At 41.1% G+C, this 23355-nt stretch overlaps 1 protein-coding gene across 21 annotated transcripts in view; it reads left to right on the top strand.

The window, feature by feature from the left end:
• The window catches only part of LIMCH1 (LIM and calponin homology domains 1), a 164889-nt gene that overhangs the window by 120874 nt on the left and 20660 nt on the right, over positions 1–23355 (top strand). For 16 of the 21 annotated variants that reach the window (XM_015285467.3, XM_040699793.2, XM_046940882.1 and 13 more), the window contains 8 exons: positions 680–967; positions 1536–1769; positions 2648–2896; positions 3760–3795; positions 8937–9063; positions 11856–12010; positions 12194–12596; positions 15751–15972. In XM_015285467.3, the coding sequence (XP_015140953.2) occupies positions 680–967; positions 1536–1769; positions 2648–2896; positions 3760–3795; positions 8937–9063; positions 11856–12010; positions 12194–12596; positions 15751–15972 (1714 nt within the window). The remainder of the gene's footprint in view (positions 1–679; positions 968–1535; positions 1770–2647; positions 2897–3759; positions 3796–8936; positions 9064–11855; positions 12011–12193; positions 12597–15750; positions 15973–23355) is intronic. The other 5 variants (XM_046940883.1, XM_040699794.2, XM_015285466.4 and 2 more) reach the window with 3 other exon arrangements.

The raw sequence follows: 23355 nt of genomic DNA, 5'->3' as shown, positions 1-23355 counted from the left end.
TGTGGCTTAGGATGCACTGCTGAGCTGGAATCTGGACCTGTTTCTGCAGGAGGGCTGCATGGGGGTGGCACATGCCTAGGAGCTGCTTGCACGCACAGCCCTGTTCAGAAGGCATCTGATGCTTTCCCAGCATCATTACATGTTTGGAGTTATGCAAAACAACGCTGTGCATATGCCTTCTGAGTGTTTACCTCGACAGCTCTGGCTAGTGGTGAAATCGCTGGTATCTCAGAAGCTGAGCTATCTTTAAAGCTTTCTGCCTCTTGATCTCCAGCAGCTTTTCTCTGCCTGCTTTCAGTGCATTAGGAATTTGTTGCTCAGCTTTCTGGCCTCACTGCTGTTCAGAAAATGCTTTCTTCAGTCCTAATGGATTTACTTTCTTTTTGAAGATGTAGTGCTGTGAAATCAAGGTGTATTGGTGCTCTGTGTTTCTGGCATTTATCTGGAGAGAATTACAGCTCAGGGAAGTTAACATATTAACAGAGCTTAAATTTATTTGGCCTTTCTGTAATTGCTTAGTCTGCGGCTATAGCAAGATTTTTTTAATGAATGCATTTAGCAAGCAATTCATTCAGCGAAGCTTGTGTGCTTATAAAGCTGAGTTGAAGGACTCCTCCCCTTACGTTTCATTTGACCTGAGAACCTTTTGTCTACATCATGCTTTTCATGACCTCGCTAGTGAGGTAGCGCAGTCAGATCCAGCTGAATGTTGCAGGAGCATGCCGTCACCTGCCGCTACTATTGATGTCATCTCTGAGAAAGAAGCCCTGTGCAGCTCGAACAATCAGCAAGAAAGCGCCGAAGAAGAAGAAAGCAGTGCAAATTTACCCGACATTGAGAGAGACGATATGTTGGTTAGAAGGATGGGGACCTTTCAGAGGCGCACAACTAGCACTGTTCCAATCCACTGTCCTCCCCTGTCAGTAGCTCAGGAGAAGGATTTGAAGACTCCACGGGGAGCAGAGAGGTCAGAGAACGGAAGCAGATCCCTCTGAGCTTCATGCCTGGTTTGTGTGTGGTGTGAGCTTGGATCAGTCAGCAATGTTATTCCGTTCTCCATTCAGCCTTTAATGATGTGTTTTACTCATTCATCATGGCATGTGTTCTGTTTTATGAAATTACTTACAAGAATGTATCCTATGAACATAAAACAGTCTGCTTTCTTTCATAATATTTAAATACTTCAATTAGTAATTGCTGTTCAGCATGAAAACAGGCTTTCATCTTTTGGGGCGATTTCTTTTGCAATCCATGGTGCTTTCTCCAGAGTTCTATGCCAATTTCCAAGGGAATAATTCTTTGCATATATTTTTATGCAATCTCCAGCTTCTAACATAACACCTACATAAGTGTGGCATTCCGTGTAGTTTCCTCTTACTCTCACTCCTTGCTCTGTAGTTAAAGATGCCTTGTTGTCCATCACCCTGCAGCTGTGTTTTGAGTAGCAGTACCCCACGTTGCCTCAACAGCCACTTGCCTTTGGGCTGTACAAGTGAACGTTATCATGGAACAGTGTCACTTGTTTCTCTGAGCAGTACTGTAACGCGAGAAGAGAGCCAGGAACAGCTTGAAATCCCTCATCAGCAGAGTGGTGGAACAGAAAACAAAGTGAAGTTTCCAGACCCACAAAGAGATGACATGTTGGCCAGAAGAACAGGAGCTTTTCTAAAACAGCCGGGGCCAAGTGTTAAGCAGTTCCTTCCCATGCCATATTCAAAGCAGCAGAATAAACAGGGCACAAGTAGAGAACTTGAAAAGAAAACTGCAAGGTAAGAAAGCCTGCTCCTCTCTTTCCCTTGCAGTGGGTCCTGTGGACTGTTTGTCAAGATCTCTTGATCTGGAAGGGTTGCTGTTGGCCCAGCAGTCATTTCTTCCATACTCATCCTTGAATCTATGCTATCTCGTCCTTTTTGGTAGAGCCTTGTAAAGTATTAGACCAAAGATGTAGTGGATGCAAAATCCTAACAGCATGTGAAAATAGGTATTTATATAGCAAGATTGTACTACTTTTTTAGAGGTTTCTACTTAAATATGAGCTAATCATTAAAAATATTTCCAGCTAGAAACAGAGGTGGTGGATATGGATAGATGAGGTGTTTGTCTATAGTTTAGCTGGTGCCAATGACTCCCAAACAGGCTAAGAAGGCTCTGCAACTAGATTCCTCCTGGTAAGGTTTGGTGTCTTTGTTTAGATGAGCAGCACAGTGTGGGGAAGATGGAGGTTTAAGCCTTCAAACAGAGCCATGTGTTGGCTGTTTGAGCCATGTGCAAGCAAGACTGGAAAGTTATCACTCATCAGCCTCTTCAAAGTACATGAGAGAGGAAGGATACACACAGACCTGTGCGTACGTAAATGGAAAATAACGTACAGCTTAGCCAGGAGTGGCTTAGTGTTGAGAAGACCTTCAGTTGAATAGCTTAGTTAAAATATGTTCTCAAAACTTGAATCTTTGGGAATTTTATGTTACTGGCATGGGAGAATGGAAATACAGGCATTTTACTCTATTGTAATTGTTTGGTGTACCTATAAGCTGTGTGTTTGTAGAATTTTTTTGTTAACTTGCAGTCACACTTTTCATTATGTATATGTGATTTTTCAAGTGTTGTTTAATACGTTTCTTTGAACTGCTGCCTTTGGCTCACTCAGGCCTGAAAAATGCCCACAAGTCTGCATTACTAGCTCTGGAAAACCTGTAATTCTACCTCAGCAAGAGCAGCAACAAGGGCAGGAAAGATGCAGTCTCCCTCCTGCAGGACAAGAGGATACTGTGTGCACTGCCCAAGCGGGTGATCATAGCCTTAACGAAGTCCACCTTGATCAAACATCTAAGCTTCAGGTGGTTCCTGAGGAAAACAGAACTGAAACATTGTCATCCAAGGATGAGCATCTACAAACGTGAGCTCTGTATGGTGTGAATCACGCGGCTTGATCACCCTTTGCTCTTCTACTGTGTGTGCACTTCAGAATTCCGATTTTGCATTGCCTGGTGTGTTTTCAGTCCAGACTAAAATACTGTACGTCTGTACACATTCCTAAGAAACAAAAAGAGTATTTGTGTAACGTTTTCTTTTCTACAACTAATGAGAGCAAATATTTGATTGCAATATTTACGCGCATACAGAAATCGCTTATGAGTAGCAGAGGTTCAGCTGGACTCTGCTGAGCATCTCTAGAGATGCATGTCTTGCTTCTTTGTGATCAGAAAATGTTGCAGTGTCAACTTTTGTATTTGATGTTGTTTTATGATAAATCCCAGATACGGACACGTCATTTGCATGACTCTAAACAAGACAGTCACTCCAGTGAATGACACTGACTTGTGTTTTGCCGGTACCTTTTTTCAGCTGCACCAAAACAAACAAAAACAGGAAATCCTATGGTAATGTTGATTTGAGCACTGCTGTGCAATGTAACCATTAAGTTTTGTCTCCATTCATCACATATGTGGCACTTTAATTTAAATGTCAATATGTTGTCTATTTTCAATAACTATTTTCTACACCCACATTTTTATAATGGGGGTATTAGGCAGGGAGGGATGGATGATGTTTTGGGGCAGTTTGACCTTCGGATGATTAATAAGGTAAGTGCTGTGTGTTGAACAGATCATTTCTGAACATTATGGTTCGTTCTCTTTTGGTTTGCTTTACCAGGACAGGTTGGATGTTCAAGGGAATGTTAACCAGATCTTATGGGTCCAGTTGCAATTAATATATAATGTGTTTATCAACGCTCTAATTTTATATTTGGTCTTGTAGATTCGGCCCCAGAACTGCTGTGTCTGATGACGCAGAGTAAGTTGTCTTGTGTTCACAAGATTCTGTTTTAAACAACTTACACTGCATGCTTGCCAGTCTTTCTACTAATTTAAAATGCAGTTGATGCCTCATAATTATTTTGCAGTGTTTCAGCAAATAAATTTTTCAGAAATGTACTGAAAAATGGAATGCAACATGGCTTACATTGCAGCTAAAAATAATTTATACATAGAAACTCATAAAAACTGAGCATAACACTAATTTGCAGCTATTGCTTAAAGCATTATTCTTTTTTTTTCTCTTTTTTCCCCCCCTTTTTCTTTTTTTCTTCTCTTGAGTTTTCATTGTCTCTAATCCACTGTAGGTTAGGAGATTTGGGCTGAACCTAGACTGGGTATTGGAGGGATAAAAAGCCCCAAGTGTGACCTATACAATGAAACCAGGAAGAAAAAAGAAAGCCCAAAGTAAAATAAAATTCATTGTGATCTTCAGAATAATTGTCAGGAAAAAAATCTTCAGCTGTTCTATTATTGTATTTTAAAGCTTTCGTTTGAATTCCTTCTAGGTTGGTTTTACTTTAATAATACACTAAGCTTCACTTTTTTAAGCTTCTCACTCCAGTGTTTTACATTTAACCAAAGGAGTAGGATGGGGGCATTTATTGCACTTAAAACTTTTGTGTGTGGATGAATATGAACTGTAGTTCAGAATAATGTACAGTGTTATTTAAAAAGCCATGGTGGAAATGTATCAGCTATTCCAAATTACAAAGTGCAGGAGTTCAGAAGGAAATAAATAGTTTAGGACTACCCACATAACAGTGTCTGTAATATCCTTATTTTGTTGACAGAAATGCATGCAGCCTTCTCTGTCTCCCAGACGAAATCACAAAATAAAACGGCATAGAGGGTTTTTGTTTTTTTTTAGTTTACAAGATCTGTAGTGCATGAGTGTATCTCTTTTATGCTGTGCAAAGCCTGTGTGTCCACTGCCCACAGAGCCACAGGGTAAATGTAGTTGTTTTCAAGAAGCAGAAATCCTATCGATCAAAATGAGAGATTAGATAGCATAACAACACAGAAATGTTGTGCTTTACAATGGTGCTTCTCCTGCCATTTTGTAGAGCATTACCTGTCTCATTGATTTGCTTATTTGTTTGCCCACGGTTTTGCATGTCTGTAGTAAATGCAAACATGAGAGAAAGTACATGGAGGCATCACAGCGTGTTTGGTTGTATTATTTGAGAGTAGCAAAGATATGAATAAATCATATTGTTTATTGCACATGGATTTTGTTTAAAAAGGCAAAACAATACATGTTCAAGCCTTATTGTCATCCTTTCTAGATGTGCCACGGTTTACAGAGCAACTATTTTCCTAAACTGCCTGTAAAGTTCTTATAAATGTAAGATTGTATTTTTCCTTCTGAAGTACTTGCAAAAAATCTAATAAAATGTGGCTCACAAGTAGGAAAAATAAATTGAGCTGACATTTTAAATGCTTCCAAAACGTTTGTCAGTTCTCCTTTGAAAATTGTGACTTGGATTCAGCCCTAAACTTGGAGCTATTCCGGCAGCAGAACTCCCATGTTAGACTGACCAAGTTCCCATTGCTGGTTGGTCACCACCGAATTGTGTCAGCAGCCCCAGGGCTGCCTCCAGCTCCCAAAAAGGCAATCCTTATCATAAATTGGAGTAAAAGAGGCAGCCCTGGCTAGATGTGATTGCTTGGAGTCCACAGCCATTATTAAAGGCAGAGGACAACAGTGTGAACACTGCAGGAGGGCAGCAAGAAGTGGCTGGTGGTTCCCTCTTTTCTTTCTCTGCTCCCAGACGTTTCTGTGACTTTCTGTCAGATTTCCAGTTCCTGTTGCTTTTCAGTGTTTTTCCTGTTGCATTCTGCCTAGCCTATGAGTTAGAGCCATTTTGTGCCTGGCATGGGCTGTGCCAATATTCTGGGGCATCTTCATTTCTCTCCAGATTAGACTCAGCAAAACAGAGAGAGAAAACTCCACAGGTGATAACTGAGCAACTGCTGGCAGTTCAATCTCTGCTAAAAAGGGAGAGGCACAAGAAGGTTAACTTCATGTGGTTGAAATTCATGGATGTATCTCTTCTCCTTGCAGTTCCCTTCCACTTAACCTCACATGTTGCTGCTGATCCGTCCCTTTCCCATCTCTCAAAGAGATCCGTTGAATTTTGCTGGCAGTTTGACAGCCCAGTGTTATTTAGGCTTACATTTTATACTTTAAGACCAACATATGAATTATAGTGGGCTGAGAAATTTGAGTATTTATTTACTGGAGTCTGATCCTTTAGCCATCCTGTCTCTTTTTTTATGTTTTGTTAGGGTTTCTTAAATCTTACTGTGTTTATAAATCGCAATGCAGCCGCATAATAAATGGTGTGCATAAGTATTTTAACATATTCTTATAAAAATTTTTACCATATTTCTCATTTTTTTAATTAAATAGTCTGAGCACTCAAGTCCTTGAGGACATTTTTATTCAATACTTACTTGGACTTGTTTAAAAACCAAACAAAATAGAAAGCTGTATAGCACTGCTGACAAGAACAACTGTAATTTGGAAGAACAAAGCAGTGTAACTTAAAAACAATCACAGTATCCCAAAGAAGCAACACTTCAAATTATAATGTTGGTTTGCACAGTGGTTTTTTCCCAGATCTTTGTCAGAACATCATATCTGATACTGGTCGGCAGAAAGGCCTGTTTCATCCAGACAGTGTAGATGCAATCCCCAGAGGTTTGCAGATTTGTGATCATGAGTTCTGTATTGTTAAATCTCCCCATTTACTTGTATGCTGTGTGCCTGTTGACTGGGCATGTGGTTGAAGAAAGAAGTAATTGTAACTCTATTGGTGCAGGTATTGACAGGCTGGAGACATTTGTAGCTTATGTAAGCCATTTGTAAATTATGTAAGAAAGGAAGAAATGATGTCGGACTCATAGTGAAAGTGACTTCTGATGGAAGCTATGAGTTCTGGCCTCTTTGGTTTTCTTCTGTACATGAATTTGCTTGGCAGAGAAATCTGTGCAGGCCATCTGGCTGGCCTTTTCCAAGTGTTTGGGAAGTGAGGTGGATCTTGTCAATGGCTGTTGTGTGTTGGTCAGAGCAGGAAACAATGCTTTGAGATGACTCCTTCAGATTGTTCCCTTGGGGAGGCAGATTTGCGCAGTAATATGTTACTGGGGCTGCTGTTTGGTTGAACCTATCTGGCTGCTTATCCATGGCAGTGAAGGCCCAGCAGCATGAGGGGATAGCTAAAACAGAAGGTGCACATGGGGCTGTAGTGCATGGCTTGATTCCTGGGGTAGGTTAAAGCCTTTTCCAGGCTGCCTTTTTTATTGCACTGTTAATAGCTATAACGCCTTTGTTTTGCTATGTTTGCTTACTCCAAGTGAAGGCAGGGAAAAGAAAAACACAAAATTAGCTTTTCATTGGAATGTCAGTATACCTGGCAGAGAATATTTTTATTCTCCCACCCCAGATGACAGAGGGCTAGTCCTCACACCCTCTGCGAGGACCAGTTATCAGCACTTCAGGTCTTCTGTTTTCTCCTACTCTATGCAAATGAAATATTCTTTGATGTGGGGGAGTGGTACAAGAAGGGATCTATACAATCAGTTAGACCTCGTAGGCACAAAGTGGCAAATACTTAAGACTAAAGGTTTTTCCTTAGTATGAGTTTCAAATGCACTTAAACTGGAATAAATCCATTGAAGGTTGTGCCAGTGCATCTCCCAAACTATCTCACTAGTTTGCAAAACAGAACTGAAAGTTAAATGTTCTTTAGTAGAATTTTAGTTTTAAAAACAACAAAATTTGCAATTTCTTTGGGTTCTGTTTCTTAAGAGTACTCCAATCCAGTCCTAACAAACGCAGCCCTTAACTTACCCACAGAGAAACCCAAAGAAGTGTACCCCCTCAGCATTCTTTTTAAGGGATGAAGCATGGTAATATGCTAACCTTACTTTTTGTGCTTGAAGGCAATAGGGTTTGTATTCTGTCTTGTGTTTCTGAATACACGCCCACTAACAGGATGGGATCTGTGCATGTCCTTTTCCGTCCACTGTCCAGACCTTTCCATTTCCCCCAAAGAGTGAGTTGTTCACACCTTTGCTTGCCTGAATACAAACGCCAGATAAATATGGATATACACAGCTTTCAGTGTGTATTCACTTCAATTACTGTGTCCACAGTTACCTACAACTCTTCTTCATTTGGTGCTTCTCCTGCTAGTTGGCTCACCTACAGCTGCAGATGATCATTTGGAAACTGCCGTGAAATGAACTGTGGAACTGCATGGCTTTTTTTCCCCCTTTTTGCTTTTAATGGCCCAGCTGAGGTCATGTTTCACTAATAATAGGTAGTGGGGGGGAATAAGTAGAAAGTACATTATCTTCATGTGAAGATCTTTAAATAATATGAATGATGGTATAATATCAAACCGTGACCTTTTTTCCTTTAACTCTCCAAAGGTCAGAGACAAAAATAGCATGTGTACAAAGAAACTGTTTTGTCCTGAACACAATTGTTTGTTGTACAGTCAGCTTTCCCTTTGTTAGGTCAACCGTATGAACAAGTTGGTGCTGATAGCATTGAGTTTCTTTGAGGCAGGGAGGGGAGAGGAGGCGACATGCTGTGTGTGCTGCATGTGCTTCTCTGGGCAGGCCCTCCTGGTTCCTGTAGCAGTAGCATTTAGCCAGCCACGCTACCCACGATGTACTTCTCAAGCCTCTCTTGTTTTACAGTAAAATGGAAGCTTCTGTTTGCAACATAATTGGAGGGGTCAGTGAGAACTCAGTAGGAAACATCTTCAAAAACTTAAATATTCTGAACTCACCTCTGAATAGGATAATTTTAACAAAAGCTACTGTCAGAGTTCTACTGTTAGAAGTGCTTCGTAGTGAGAGACAAAGTTGCTGTTGGCTAACAAAAACAAGAGAAAATTGAGGAGTACAGTGCCTGAAGTACTGCGTGGAAGTCATATGGGTGCTAATTGATCCTCCTCAGGGATTGCTGCTATTGGGAGCTCCGTAACAGTGCAGGTGTCTGATTCTGCTGCAGCACCCTCATGTGGCTTTAGTTCTCACAAAGCTGAAGAAGTATAAGGTTATAAATAACACTGTGCTTCTTATTATTCCCTCATTGTTTAGGAGCGTGAGCATGTTTGACATGAGGAGTGAGGAAGAAGCCATGGCTCAGCCTCACAGCAAAGCTCGCCATGAAAAGCTGCAGAATATACACAACCAGCTGAAAGAGGACGAGACCAGGTGGCAAGATGTGAGTGTACCACAGTTTTTGCACTACTGGCCCTGGGGCCAGCCAGCTGGGCAAAAGAGCTAAATCGATGGTTGCTCTCTCAATCAGGACCCTTTTTCTTTACTTTTTCAATGGTCTGTTGATAAAAGCATAGAAGTTCCTATTTTGTTGTACATTACAGGACACACACAGGTGTCTTTTGCTTTTTATGAAAATGTAACTAAAATCAGATTGCATAAAGGTGAGAGCAGAACACTCCCATTTGCTAACTTCTCTAATTTTTCTGACTAGAAAATTCCTGAAATGACAAAGTATAAGACTAAGCAGGGTGATAAACATATAGGTTGGACTTGGCTTCAGTAAATTTGGATAAAGAAAATGTCAATATTTTCAATCTTATTCAAGCAAACAAATTCCCCTTTAAGTTAGATACACCTTGCTTGCATTGCAAGCCCCTTCTAAACTCTCCTTATTCTAAGTGTTTTTAAGTTGTTATGGCAGTTTTGCATTATCCTCAGTAAACGGAAAGGATAGAAAAACACTGTTCACAATTTGCAGGCAAATTAGTATCAGGGGCTTCAGTATCAACCCTGTTAGTTCCTAAGGACTGATTTTAAGTGAGGAATATTGGAGTTGTTGTGTTTTTTAAATCTCTTCAAACAGCAAGTACAGTAATTTCCAATTATAAGGACAGCTGCTATGGAAGAGGCTTTTAGAGAAAATTCAAGGCAAAGCCCCCAAAAAGGACAGTATATACAACTAATAAATAACTTTTAGTAGAACAATGAAGGATTTCAGCTGAGTGGGCTGTATGTGTGGGAAGCCATAATTTCCCAGCAGAGATAAGAATGAGCCCAAAGGAATTCAAGAGGTTTGAGAACTCTTCGCTGTTGAATGGAAAATCCTCTGAGCTAAAGTGCACAACTTTTCCAGGCCCTCAGCACCTTACTCGACAAACTGAAAGTTCTGAAGAGCTACTAAATATTCCTGTAGTGGAATGTCCTTGGCATTCCGAGGGTTTTGTAGTGACGACACTACATTCATGGTCTCATATTCTTTATATGCTCATGCTGTAAATTTGCCAACAATTAACAGTTTCTTAGCTTTTTCTATTACTGTTGTTTTTCTGAAGAATCAGTCCTGAAAAATACGAACGTCTGCTTTTTAATTGCAGAAAGAGGAGTGCTTATGTTATGAAATTTGCTAATGAAAAACTGATTTCCAAACAATAAGCAATAGTGGGAGTAGCTGAATAAAGAAATGCTTTTGTACTTCAATGAGAATAATTAGTAACTGAGGAAGAGGAAAGGGCCACGTTTCACGAAGGGGTTTATGGACTGATACATGTAGGTCATGTGAAGAAATACTTTAATGAGCACTCCCTTGAGTGTAATGTCAATAATTTGTGGTTTTAAGCTAAATTAAAAGTGACAAGGTTTGTTCCTGGTTTTAATAAAATAAGTTATGCTTGCAGTACCTTCGGCTGTTTACCAATAGAAATGCAATTAAAATGTTTGGAAAACCATGTAATTAATGAAATAACCTTTGAATTGAGTATGTGTACAGCATCTCTGGTTTTTATTAAAACCAGAATTCGTTGGAGTACATGAAATATAATCTGCATACTAATCTCTGATGTTGTAAAGTTAATAACAAATGTACCCCCATGGTTTCCTATGAGGTTATTTTCCTCTGCAAAGATTCTGTGGAGGTTGATTTTTTTACTGTAAAATTTTGTTCCCTTTCTAGTTGATTGTTGAGAAATTTTACAGCTTAGAAACACTTCTTCACTTGTTTTATTGTGAAACAAATTCTGTCTCTAAAAGTATGTAGTACTACAAGTACTACAAGTACTACTCTACTACAAGTATGTAGTACTTGTGAATTCATAACCCAAGCAGGATGCAAGACATAGATGCGTCCCATAAGAGGTATCTCCTTTGTATTTCTTTGTTTTAGAGTCAGGCTGATTTTGCAGGAAGGATAAAGAACTAGAGTCACTGGGTCCTTCTCACAGTTTTGGACAGGTGGCTTCCAAATAGATAAGTGCTTCAACAATAATGTGTCTGTGTAGCTGCATACAAATGATAGTCTTGTTTCTCTGTCATATCACAAGCCTACCAGCTGTGATCCACTTTAGTCCGTAGTGTTTCTGAGATCTGGGCCCAAAATACTGGGGGATGCTCTTAAGGAAGAGTTTAAGTTTGGATGTTGCACTGCATTCTTCTGTCTGTATAGTGCTGGTTCAAGTATGCTTGCATGTAGTTGGCTGATAGCATGGGCAGAGTGTAATTTTCAGTGCTTCTAGACAGTGTATCCGTGCAGTTGTAGTTCATGGTGATACCTCTTGCCTCCTGCACACCTGATCATTAAAATTCTTCACCAAACTTAACTTTTCTACTTCATCTTCCTGTGGAATCTGCTTTGGTCCCTGGAATTGTCCTGGGGCAAAGTCAGTGCCCTGACTGGTCCCTTCATTTCCTCACATGTTTGGGTAGCATGCTTCTGTGATGCTACAAGGCCAATTAAAAACAACAACAACAACAACAAAAAAGACAAAAAAACCCAACCAGTGAAGCTATGAAATTCTTACTGCATCCTGCTATTAGGAGGGGAAAAAAAAGAAAAAAAAAAGACAAGTAACATTTTCATCTTATGGTATGATCTCCTTTTCTCTTTAAAGCAAACACCAGAGCCTCGTCCACAGGCAGGTGCAAGCACTACAAAGCTTGGCCGGCTGGATTCATTGATTCCTTAAGGCTGGTTTTTAGCTATTTGCAATTCTACATTCAGCTGCCTTCTTTCTCTCGCAGGACCTGGCTCGGTGGAAGAGTCGTCGAAGGAGTGCTTCCCAGGATTTAATTAAAAAAGAAGCCGAGAGAAAGAAAATGGAAAGATTATTGTCTGGAGAGGGAACAAATGAGCGCAGAAAAAGCATCAAAACCTACCGAGAAATTGTGGAAGAGAAGTATGTTTTCTTACTGAAGTGCAGAGGCATGTCTGAAAATGCTGTGTGCTTCACGGGGGATAGGTGGTTGTGAATAGTCATGTCTGCAGGGCTGGAGTAAGAGAAGGAGAAGGATAGTGATGGAGCAGAGGAAGTAATGTGAATTTTAATGTGATGGTCTCTCTTATGTCATCTCCTGTGCAGAGAGAGAAGAGAACGGGAGCTTCATGAGGCATACAAGAATGCAAAGACCCAGGAGGAGGCTGAGAGCATTCTCCAGCAGTACATCGAAAGATTCACCATTAGCGAAGCTGTCCTTGAGCGTTTGCAGATGCCAAAAATCCTGGAAAGAAGCCATTCAGTGGAGCCAAATTCCCCACTGAAAGACCCGAATCCTCTGAGATACTTAAGGCAACAATCACTGCCTGCTCCAAAATTCACTGCCACCATTGAAGCAACCATTGTTCCCACCACTGAATTAGAGCCCAGTGGTTCGACAGGCCGCACGTCTCCCAGCAAAAGTGTTGTCTCCAAGGCTGTGCCTATGCTGACACCCAAGCCTTACTCTCAACCCAAAAATACACAGGAAGTTTTAAAGAACTTTAAGGTAGGATACATTGCACTCCTGTAAGTTAGGAAGCAAAGAGATCCTGGCTAAATAATCACAAGCTGTTAATGTTTAATGCAATTTAAGTAAAAAAAATTAGAATTATACTGATGTTAAAAAATTCAGCTTCATGCCTTGTCCTTTCCAACTTAATGGTCTTTTCTTGGTTACCAACCTTCTTAGCAACTTGACCTGTTCAGACGAGAATATTTGCAGTGGTCATTTTTCATCAGGCTAAATTTCTTCAGGGGACAGAACGAAAAGGGGGCATTTTGGGTGGAACAGGTTAGGAAAGAGTATGTTATCATGCTTTTTTTGGTTTTAAACAAGGAAGGGGGATGCAGAGAATGGGAGTAGGATGCTAAAACAACAATGGAGAAAATAAAGACCTGGGATGTATTAAAACAGGCTAGGATAAGCTAAGTTTGAAGAAAACTGCTTCTAACAGTGCCTGTACAAACTGAAGCTTCCCCAAGCCTCTTGGCAACCTCTGCAGTTGACAGTGTGAAACCTACTGGCAAGAGTGTCTCAAGCCTGCATACTTCTGGTCCCTTGTGTCCGCCATGGCTATCTGCTACTTTGATTGTGGTCCCTGCAACCCTGCTGATGTCCCAGTAGCATTGCTACTGTGTGTATTCAGGTTGCTTACCCTCATAAAAAGTTAGATTTATACAGAAGCATGTTGTGATGTTCGTAAGTGCTTGAAGTCTGTCCCAGCTCTTGTGAAACCACCTACCACACAATGTTTTTTCATTGAAACGTGAAACTGGCAATTCCTATTTCTCCTCAACCTCATTTGGTCTTCCCCTACAGTATACATTTTAGTACCCAGTCAAGTTTTTTTGTGTTATTTTTATTATTTTTTTCTGTGATCCTTACAATTTTTTTCTCACGGGACTTGGACAGATGTGTCATAGTCATGTTAATCTATATATAGTTCACATATACATGGAGAAACTAACACGTGGATGCTTCTTCATCCTAGCCCCCACTAAAAATATGTCTAGATCATGTTTGCTTGATGTCAAAGAATGTGACTTAGTAAGAATGACTCCCTAGACTCATAAGTAGCTAATGCATTATTTTGCCCTCTAACACCAGTCTGTCAGTGATTCTTGGCTCCAGTGACAATGTATTGACTTGCTCCAGATCAGAAGGAGAGGAGTATGTTTGTTTAACTCTGAAGCGAGGGCATCTGTCCTGATCATTCAAACATTTGGTTTTCCTCTCTAATATAAATAGAGAAATGTCTTAGTCTAAACAGAGACATTAAAATGGATGGTGTGCCCTGCCAGTGTTTTTCTGGCTTTTATATTTCTGAGGTTTTTCATGACCTGTCTCTAGTAGATAATCCAGCACACAGTCCCAGAAGACTTGGGGCTCAGTGTCTGCCCACACTTGCATTTGGAAATAAACCCTCAAACTCGTGCAGAGGGGAGTGATGGCAGTGAGGAAAGGGAGGGAACTTTTCACTTGAAAAGCAGTCAGAACTGGTGAAATGCTTGCAGAGCTGTTTCTCCCTAGTATGGGAGCCAGTGGTATGAGGTGCTGACTACCTTCACCTCCCTGCATTTCTGAGGATGCCCAGAGCCTTGGGAATGGCCTCTGGGTTAATCACCCTGAGAGGAAGAACAGATCTGTGGATATATGCATACAAGAAGTCAGCAGGAGTAGTTTGCCCTTAGCACAGCACTGATTGCATATACTGAGTTTACTCAAGTAAAGTACTGAAGTTAAATGAATAGGGAGCTAGGGAGTGGGACAGAGAGGATGAGCTGGGAAGAACTTCTCTTAAACTGCATTACAGTTTGATAAAGTGATTTTGACACTTGTTGCATCAGTTTTCAATATCAGTGAAATAAGCAGAAAGTTCCCAAAGAAAGATTTACCTTAGAGCTTGCTTTTACTTGCTTTTCATTTGTGTGGCACCTGTATAGAAATTTGAAATAACTCATCACCATATAGATCCCAGGTAGCTTCTTAAAGAAATCCCTGATCTGTGCTGTTACTCCCCCAAAGTCCAATCAGTAGCAGGGAAGAGTTTGTCTACATTTACTCTACCACCTTCATGGCTCTTGTGGTGATTGTCTTGCACGGAAGGATCTCTGTTCGCAGAGTAGCAAAGTCCTTCTCCAGATCTACCAAAAACTGAGCCCTGCTGACACACCTGTAAGCATCTCTCACTGCAGGTAAGCAGGAGCACTGGGGTGTGATACTTACAGCTGGTGCTCTTCTAGACCCTCTGCAGATTCCAGCTGGGATCTATTACTGTGAGTGGCTGTGTATATCTGGACTTCCACAGACAGCCTGCCAAATTGAAGGAACTGTCAAAGTGTCACCAAAGCATCATTCAAAATGTAATTCTCTCCTAAGAGAAAGCTGTATCAGCGCAAAGGAAGAAATCAAAGCTTATTTTGTGTTTTCTTCCTTGCTTAAGAGTTCCTCGGGGAGAATGTAGGGCCATCAAGGTACTAGCTTAACCTTAAAAACATAGCTAAATTGATTCTACTCTTTCCTTTCCACAGTGACTGTAAAGTCATATAGTCATATATGATAGAAGATAAAGTCATTTTTTGGGAAAGAGGCTATTTATTTTATGGCCTCACAGACAAGGTGGAATGCCCAGTTTTATTTGTTGGTTTCTTGCTTCTCTGTTCTGAACAATAGATAAACAAGCAGATGAACACTGGTGCTCCTGACCCTTCCAAATTCACATGGCTGAGGTACAGTCTAGTAGTGCTGTGGTGAGGTTGTCAGGTTACAGAGCAAGTCAGCCTGGAGAGCATACTTGCCCCTTGCAGGACACAATGCGAAACCCCGAAGTTTTGGTCTAAATATAACCTAAAGCATTGTTCTTCTTTTAAAATCCAGGGTATATGTGGTGTGCATTACGGTTACTTTTCTGTTCCTGGGAGAAATGCAGGAAACTGGGAAATCCAGGAAAATCCATAACTTCTGTTCTGTATTTAATTTATGAACCCCATCTAGACTGGGGTTTTCTGCTGTCTTGTCCTGTTGAAATGTGTGCTTGGCTCTTTCCTGCACTGATGTTGTAGACTGTGTTAATGATGGTGATGTTGTATTGAATTCCTGATTTCCTAAACTTGTTTGAGTGCTAATTTCCTCAGTGTATTTGTTTAACTGTATTCTGCAGGTAGATGGAAAAGTCAGCATGAATGGAGAGAATTTCAACGGAGTTGAAGAGAAGGATAAAGAGTGTACAACAGTAATATTTACTCAATCGCCAAGCAGATCTCTGAAATTTGATGGAGTAGCCAGAGGGGACGGGCCCCCCATAGAGTTGAAGAAGGACCCCACAAGTGTTGAGCTCAGTTTACAGAGGCCTGCCACTCAGAGTGTGCACAGAGAGCCAACAGTAAGAGCAACACGAACAAACCAGCCTTACTTTCTCTGCCAATTTTCTGTCTCATGATGTATTTAATCACTAACTAATGAAACCCGAATGGTTATGTTTGTTTTATTTCGAGAGGGTGTGCCCAGACCAGGGAAAAAAAAAAATCCTTTGTAAATTAAAGGTTTCTTCCTTCGGGATGTGGGTACAGAAATGGGAGGGGAAGGTTCAAAAACTTTTTGCAGCCAGCATTTCTTTTTTTTTTGGATGGCATGCAACTGATAAGCATACTTCAAATATGCTGGGCCAGGGAGAAATTGACTCTGTGTCCAAACCATTGTGCACATTTATTCAGCTCTTCTCCTGATGTTAGCTGATTAGATCAGCAACATAATTGGACTGTGTGAGCCATTATAATTAGTCTCAGTTTTCAAATGAGGATGTGAATGTGCAGGCAGTTTTGAGCATTCTGCTTTCATTCTCCTCCCAGAAATATTCAGAAAGGGGAGAAGCTATTGAAATACTCGAAGGACCAAAGTGCTTCTTAACTGCTTCATCAGAGAAGCAAATTAATTTTACCTTTTCATTTCTCTCTCACCTTCCCCAGAGAGAAATGAAGAAAAATAAAATCTGGAGCATATTGCAACAGGAATCTAGAGGCCACAAAACTGTAATAGAAGTAGAAGGTTAAAAACAAAACAAAAATAAGGACTGGACTGTTAATAATACATGCTAAAGCATTGCAAACGAGTGGCAGGAATGGGAATTTTAACATTCCTTTTTTGTATAACTACAAAGAGAATCAGAGATGTGGTGAGAGATGGAGTATGATAATTTTTGCTTTTATCTAGATTTCTTTCAAATATCGTCCAGGTGGATAACAGGGAGTGGGCAGGAAGTGATGGTTCATTCATGTCAAACGTTGTACATCTTAACTTACTTCCCTGCTTCATGGCAGTCTTTGGTCACGTATGGACACTGGGATGTGCCTTGAGCACAGACTTCATCCTGTCAGGGGGAACTGCTGTAGAGTCAAGAGTTAACAGTTTGCAGGAAAGCAGACAGGGGTGGCAGAGCTGAGACTACTTGTTTCAGAATAAATTGGGTCTAACAGAGAAGCCAGGTAGGCATTGCATCTGATCTGGGAGAGCTAGTAATGGGAATAGTTGGAGGATAGAGAGGGGCCTCAGCTTGCTCTAGATTAAAAGCACAATGGTAATCAGAAAAGTAGCTGAATAAAAGTATTACTATCTCCTTTTTTACTATTTCCAGACCAGCATAGTTGTAGCAGAGTTAAGAGGAAATGCAGCAGTAGCAGCCATTGTTGGTGTTTGGGGATGTTTGTGTCTGGGTGGTGTTCTCTCATCCTTTCTGCTCTGCAGCTTTAAGGATAAGATGACAGCTGAATGCCTGTTTTTCAGTTTCCAGTGTCTTAGCCCTCCTGGTAATACTGGCAAACAGGCAGAACAATTTGAACTCCCAGATTCTTCACGGCTCTGAGATTTGCAGAATAACCTCCTGGTTTGTAAAATTGAGCACACTTAATGATAAAGTCATCTGGAGAGAATGGGCATGCACACAAATAGTGCAACTTCTCTGTTCTAAGGAGGGATTTTATATCATCAGCTTCATGATCTGGTCAATAACACAACTGAATAGTAGAAATCGTAATAATTACTCCAGGCGCATCAGCCTCAAACAAAGGTGTGTGTATCAAGCATGTGAAGGGCAGAGCAAGGTGAGGAGGCTGCTTTGAGGGAATTTACTGTGGGGAAAAACAAATGGAATGTCCTGGGCAATATGAGGGCAGAGAGAGGGGGACCTGCCTATGGCTGGAAGGGAATTTGCCAGTCTAAGATGAGATTTATTGTTTTGGTTCCTTCTGGCTACTTGCTTCACTTTACCCAGATGCTTAATTTTAATTTTCCAGGCAGTAATTTAGCTATCAATTGTACAGGAGTGGTCTAATTCATGGATACAAAGGACTTAGGTATCAAGTTATAGAGTTGGGGTATGGCGCTTACGCTTGGCTTCATCACCATGTGTTGGTGCACAGGCCAGCACTGCCAGGCAGCTCGATATAGATGGGATCAGTCTGGGGCGTTACCTGCTGGAATAGGGCTGCTACTGTGGAGTCGCTTCATTCAGCCACCTCCCTGTTTTCCCTTGATTTCTGAACAACTTTGTCCAGTGATGTCAGCCTACATCTGCAGAGTTCAGAGCATTAAACGCATCTCTGAAGATACAACTCCTCTTCAGAAGGCTGAGAATCCAAGTGTGGAAAGAAAAGAGCTATCTGGGCTTGTCCCACTCCTCATAAAACACCTTGGAAGTAGGAAAACCTATGAAGCTGCCACTGCATCACTGCCAGGTGGGGAAACCAGGGCAAGGCTGAAGTTAAGACTCTTCTAGCTAATGGTAATGTTACTACTGTCATATAAAACAGCAGCTTGGTTGGCCACTCTGTCTTTCTGTGAGAAGGAAACTAGTGTGGCATTTTTCAAAAGAAAAGTTTTACTCTGTAGGAGTCTGATCAAGTATATGCTTAGTTTGACCCACTCACAGAATTTTTGTCTGATGCTTAACCCTACTGGATTTTGAGGAGAGGAGAAGATGTGAGCAGAGATAGGAAGCAGACAAGATGCAGAAGCAGAACTAGCTAAAATGAAAGAAGCAACTAATGTATTTTCCATTGAGAAAAATTTTACAAACAGATGCAGTGTTTTCAATGCATGTTTTCAAAGCCTTTTCTAAGCTTGCTTTCACTGTGGTTATTTCAACACTTTTCTTGATTGCTGTAGAGACTTGTTAGCTATGTCCTTCCCAAGCCTGGAGTAAGACTCAGGCTGTTCCTCTGTCTGCTAAGAGATGCTGTTTCTAGGGTAGGGTGTTTCTTTTTCCCTCCAGTTGCTCTGGATTTGTTTTCTTTTTGTATTTTATTTGCTCAGTTTCCTCCCTGTCTCTCTGTTGTGAGAACATATATTCCTTTTCATACATGTGTTACCTTTGTCCCTCCTGTCCTCCTCATCTGATCCTCTTCCTGCTCCTTGCATGCCCCTTCCTCCTCCATCCCTCTGCCGGCTGCTCCCCTGCTGTTTCAGTTCAGTTGTCAGAGTGGCTGTTCCTGTCTTCTCTCTGCCTGGCAGCCTTCCCTTTGAAGCTCCATAGCCCCGTTCTAAATCTGTCCGGCTGGCCTCAGGCATTGTCTGCAATATGGGAAGATGCTGTGCAGCTGCACTTCAACAGCTCTCTTGGCCTGAATTTTGGAAAAAAAAAAATTTCAGTTGAGTTGTACCACTTGAAACGCCAGTATGATTTAGGGGTTTGGGGAGCTAGAAAGACATAGGAGTCATTTTGTATGGGTAATACTTCAGTGGAGGTTGTGCTTCTGACAAAGAAGCACCCTCACATGTATGTGAACCCTGTAATGACTGGTGTTCAGAGACCGAGTGGGAAATAAATGCAACTCCTGTCTGAATTCACTATGAAATAGGATGCAAAAAGCTGCAGCAGGTAGGATGAATGGTTAAGAAGAATACTTTCAAGAAACTGTGCTTGTGTCTGCATTATATGTGTAGAGTTCTTAGATTCTTTTGAATTTTACAGCAGACTTGCCTTGATTCAAAGTAGCTTGTCATATTTTGTCTCTGACTGAAGGGTGACTTTGCACGGAAGGGTAAATTTGGCCTATCAGCAGAATGGAAATATCCCACTAGTATTTGCAGTGCAGTGATGTGCAGCTAAGAGAGGTGTCGGGAAAAGCACAGCTCCCTTTTACAGTTACAAAAACTGGGGCAAGGGCCCCAAAATTGACTTGCTCAGAGTGCTCTGATCAGGCATTGGCAGTGCCAGCAGCAATGTGAAAATCATCTGCAGAGCCTGGTCCTATCTGCCAGCCCTTAGGTTCTGTTTTCTTTCTGATATACATAGCAGTTACACACATGACAAATACTGAGAAATTGTATTCTCTTACTCTTTGAATTAGAAGTTGGCAAAATAAATGTTTCGTTTTAAAGCAATATTCGTGCAGATTTTAGTGTAGAGGGATTAATTTGTCAGAGTTACATCACTTTACTTTAACCAAACTTCGAATAACAATTTAGAAATTACTGGCTTGCTATAGTTCTAATTATAGCTTTGCTCTGATCAACCGAAAAGAAAATAAATGTAGACAGCAACTTTAAAACGATCAGGGTGGGGTGGGGGGAGATGGAGGCTTTCTTTTAATTTTTAGTTAGCCGGCCTAAACATGTCCATTTCTACTCACTGCTTACTTGGCACAAGGAGAAACTTTTTTCTATATCCAAGTAACACTCTCCTTCATCTTCAAAAATCCACTGAACTGAGATTAAAGTATAAGCTTTCTTGTGGTTGGGGATTGTTGGCCAAAGTACAAGAGAACAGGACTGAAACCCTGATTTGTACAGATCTGGTAAGACAAGTCTTTGTTCTTTGATTCATTACAAGAAACACTTGCAGAGTAAGTAGATATGTTCCAGATTGACAGCTTTTCCTTGAACCACATACAGGAAGATGCGTGGAGGGCTGGGTTACCTGAATAGTTAGGGTGAGATATAGAAGTAGGTAGAACAGAACTCTGCTTGGGATGTGGTTATGAATTTAATTCCATATCTCCCAACCTCCAGGCCCCCATCCAATTTTCAGTGTCTGTCTGTGATGGGAGATTATTTTATGTCCCAACTGAGCGATAATAACTAGCACAAATAACTCTAGTAGGAATACTTAACACTATTTCTTTCAACACTTTGAAGGCTTCTCTGTCAATTACTGATCCACCCTGTCTTTGGCTGTAAGAGCTGATCTGATTATAGCATTATATAGCTGCCAGTAAAAGGGGCAGATGATTTAGCGTGTCAGAGCAGTGTTCTGGCTGTAGTACCGCATGGGCATGGCACACACTGCGCTTGGCTGTGGCAGCCCAAGGTCATATTAGTGTTACCATTCAGAAGACAAAACGCTGGCTTTGATTAGAAAACCATGGTATGGCATTTTAAAATCTTACAGTAAAACATGGAAAATAATGCTATGTATACTATTTCCATTGCAGAAGTTTAAAAGGTACGTTAGGTAATTCGTACGTGTGGCTATCAGTACTGCAACCAATTACATTCCTAACTGGTTTTACAGAACTCAAACTGCAGTTCTAACCTGATTCTTCCATATTTCTCTGTGTTCTTGATGGTTTTGGACAGCTTGTCTTGTCATGTTTTCAGACAAAACGCAGTATTAATATATTCTGTGATTTGGTGTACAAGTAGTGTTAACTGACCTACATTTTGGTTTAATTTACAATAAGGTTTAATAAAGTTCTACTGTAACTTCATTTGGAGTTTGAATTCTTGTAGCAGTTGTGAAGTTCAGTATTTTGGGAGTTCCTAATTAGTACATTTTTGGGGTTTGATGAGGCTCTGATGCAACAGTAGGCACTGTGGCCGTTTCTGGCTTGTACAGTCATAATGAAAGAAATCCCTGCTCTTATGTCCTGGTTCATGGGATAGAAATCCTTCCTGCCATCAGCTAAATTGATTTATTGTCACAGCAAGCAGGTGTTTGGTAACATGGTGTAGGAGCTTCCCTCTGAGGTACATGTAGCAGAGGCAGCGATGCCTCTTCCCACACAAATACCTGTGGTGCAAACAGGCTGTGTAGGTCCTTCATCCTCAAGTGTGAGATCTGTGAGATTTCAGTGGCCATGTCAAAACACAAACTTTGTAGGTGCTATTAAAATGTTTAATGTTTTTTCCATATTCAGTGATAACATCAGTGATAATATCATACTTTGACTACAAAATATTTATGAAATGCAAGTGATAATGTGTGGTAGAATGTTTTTAGGAGTATCGTATACCTGTGGATAATAGAAAATATTACATCACTTGGAATTATAAATAGAATTAGATATACTGGGAATGAGCATTCCCTGGTGATGTTCACTTAATTTTTTTTGTAAATTACTTACTAATCAGTTTTATATTTTTAGCTTTATGTTGCTAACATTTAATTGCTCAGCGGAGGGAGGAGGAAGAGTCACATCTCGTGAGCAGGAGCAGGGCTTCTGCAGCAGCGTGTCATTTCCAAATTCAGCTTTCCTGCAGCAATTAGTAGCCTTTTTCTTTTATTAAACTTCTCTTTGAAGGTATTTCTATAAATAACATCTTCACCTATACCCTGCTCAACCTCCATACTGGATATTAAGATTGTAGGTAGATTTATTTGTAATTTCACTTATGCAGGACAGCAGCAACACATAGCACCGTGTGTAGGTTCTCAAGGGAACCCTAGAACTGGAGGAGATAAGATTGCATCAGCTCCATGCATTTCCTCAGCCTCTTAATTTTTCAGTTTGAGCAGTTGCTTTTTGAGAGGGGAGGGTGAGTTCTGTTGCTTTAACAAAAATAATAATAATCTAAGGATTAATGATTGAAACATGCAGCTGTTGGAAGATCTGTGCTTTAGGGCAGCGGATAAAGTTGTTGGGTATGTGCCTTTGAATTTCCAGTTAAAATGTCCTTTGCTGAGGGCAAACGCTGAGTTTTCAACGACAGCTATTTGTTTAGTCTTAACAGGTTGTAGAACCACAGAGTAACTCAGGTTGTAGGTCTCTAATGGAGTCCTCTGCTTAAAGCAGAGAGAGGTGTGGGAGCAGACCAAGTTACTAATCACTGAAGCCTTGAAAGCCTCCAAGGATGGAAATGGCAATTTGTAACACTGCCTGATTGTCCTAGAGGAGAAATGAATACTTATTTCTGCTTTGGGCAAGGTTGGAGGGAACAGGTGGACTGGGGAAGGCCCAGATGGGTTTTGCAGAGGAGGGCAACAGAATGGCACAGGGCAAACCTGCTATGTTTGCCTGGATTTGCCACCTTGCCTGCCTGGAGTGTAAGCCTTGGGTGTATAGGAAAGCAGCAGGCAGTGCTTGGGGCAGCCCTCCCCAGCAGGCACAGGTGTCGACGTGCTGCCACTTGGGATGCTCAGCATTGCTGTTGGCTCCTGTCCTGCTGCAAGTTGAGGGCTCTCTCCAAAGCCAGAGTATATTCGCAGGCACTGGCATACTGGCCAGATGTCCCTGGTGACACAGCTGGGACAGCCCATGGGTGTGAGTGTAGAGGTGGCTGAGGGGCTGTAGACTCACAGGTGTCTGTGGGGACGCAGAACAGATCCATGCAGAAGGTAGAGGTGTGAATCTTGCCCCCAGAAAGGAGGAAATTTCATCATTCCACTCTTGCAGCTGTTAATAAGATGAGAGACAGGGGCAGGAAAGGACACCTACCATAGGCCGGTTTTGATATGGTTGCTTTTCATTTCGAAAAGCAATCTGCTTTTTTTTTCCTTTCTCTTTGAATGCGCCATTTTCTCTCTGTGTTAGAGGGCGCCGAGCAGCCGCTG

This window comes from Gallus gallus, chromosome 4, assembly GCF_016699485.2.
Source record: "Gallus gallus isolate bGalGal1 chromosome 4, bGalGal1.mat.broiler.GRCg7b, whole genome shotgun sequence".
NCBI classification, from domain to species: domain Eukaryota; kingdom Metazoa; phylum Chordata; class Aves; order Galliformes; family Phasianidae; genus Gallus; species Gallus gallus.
The sequence above is the reverse complement of the archived record's forward strand: the minus strand, read 5'-3'. Positions and strand labels throughout refer to the sequence as shown.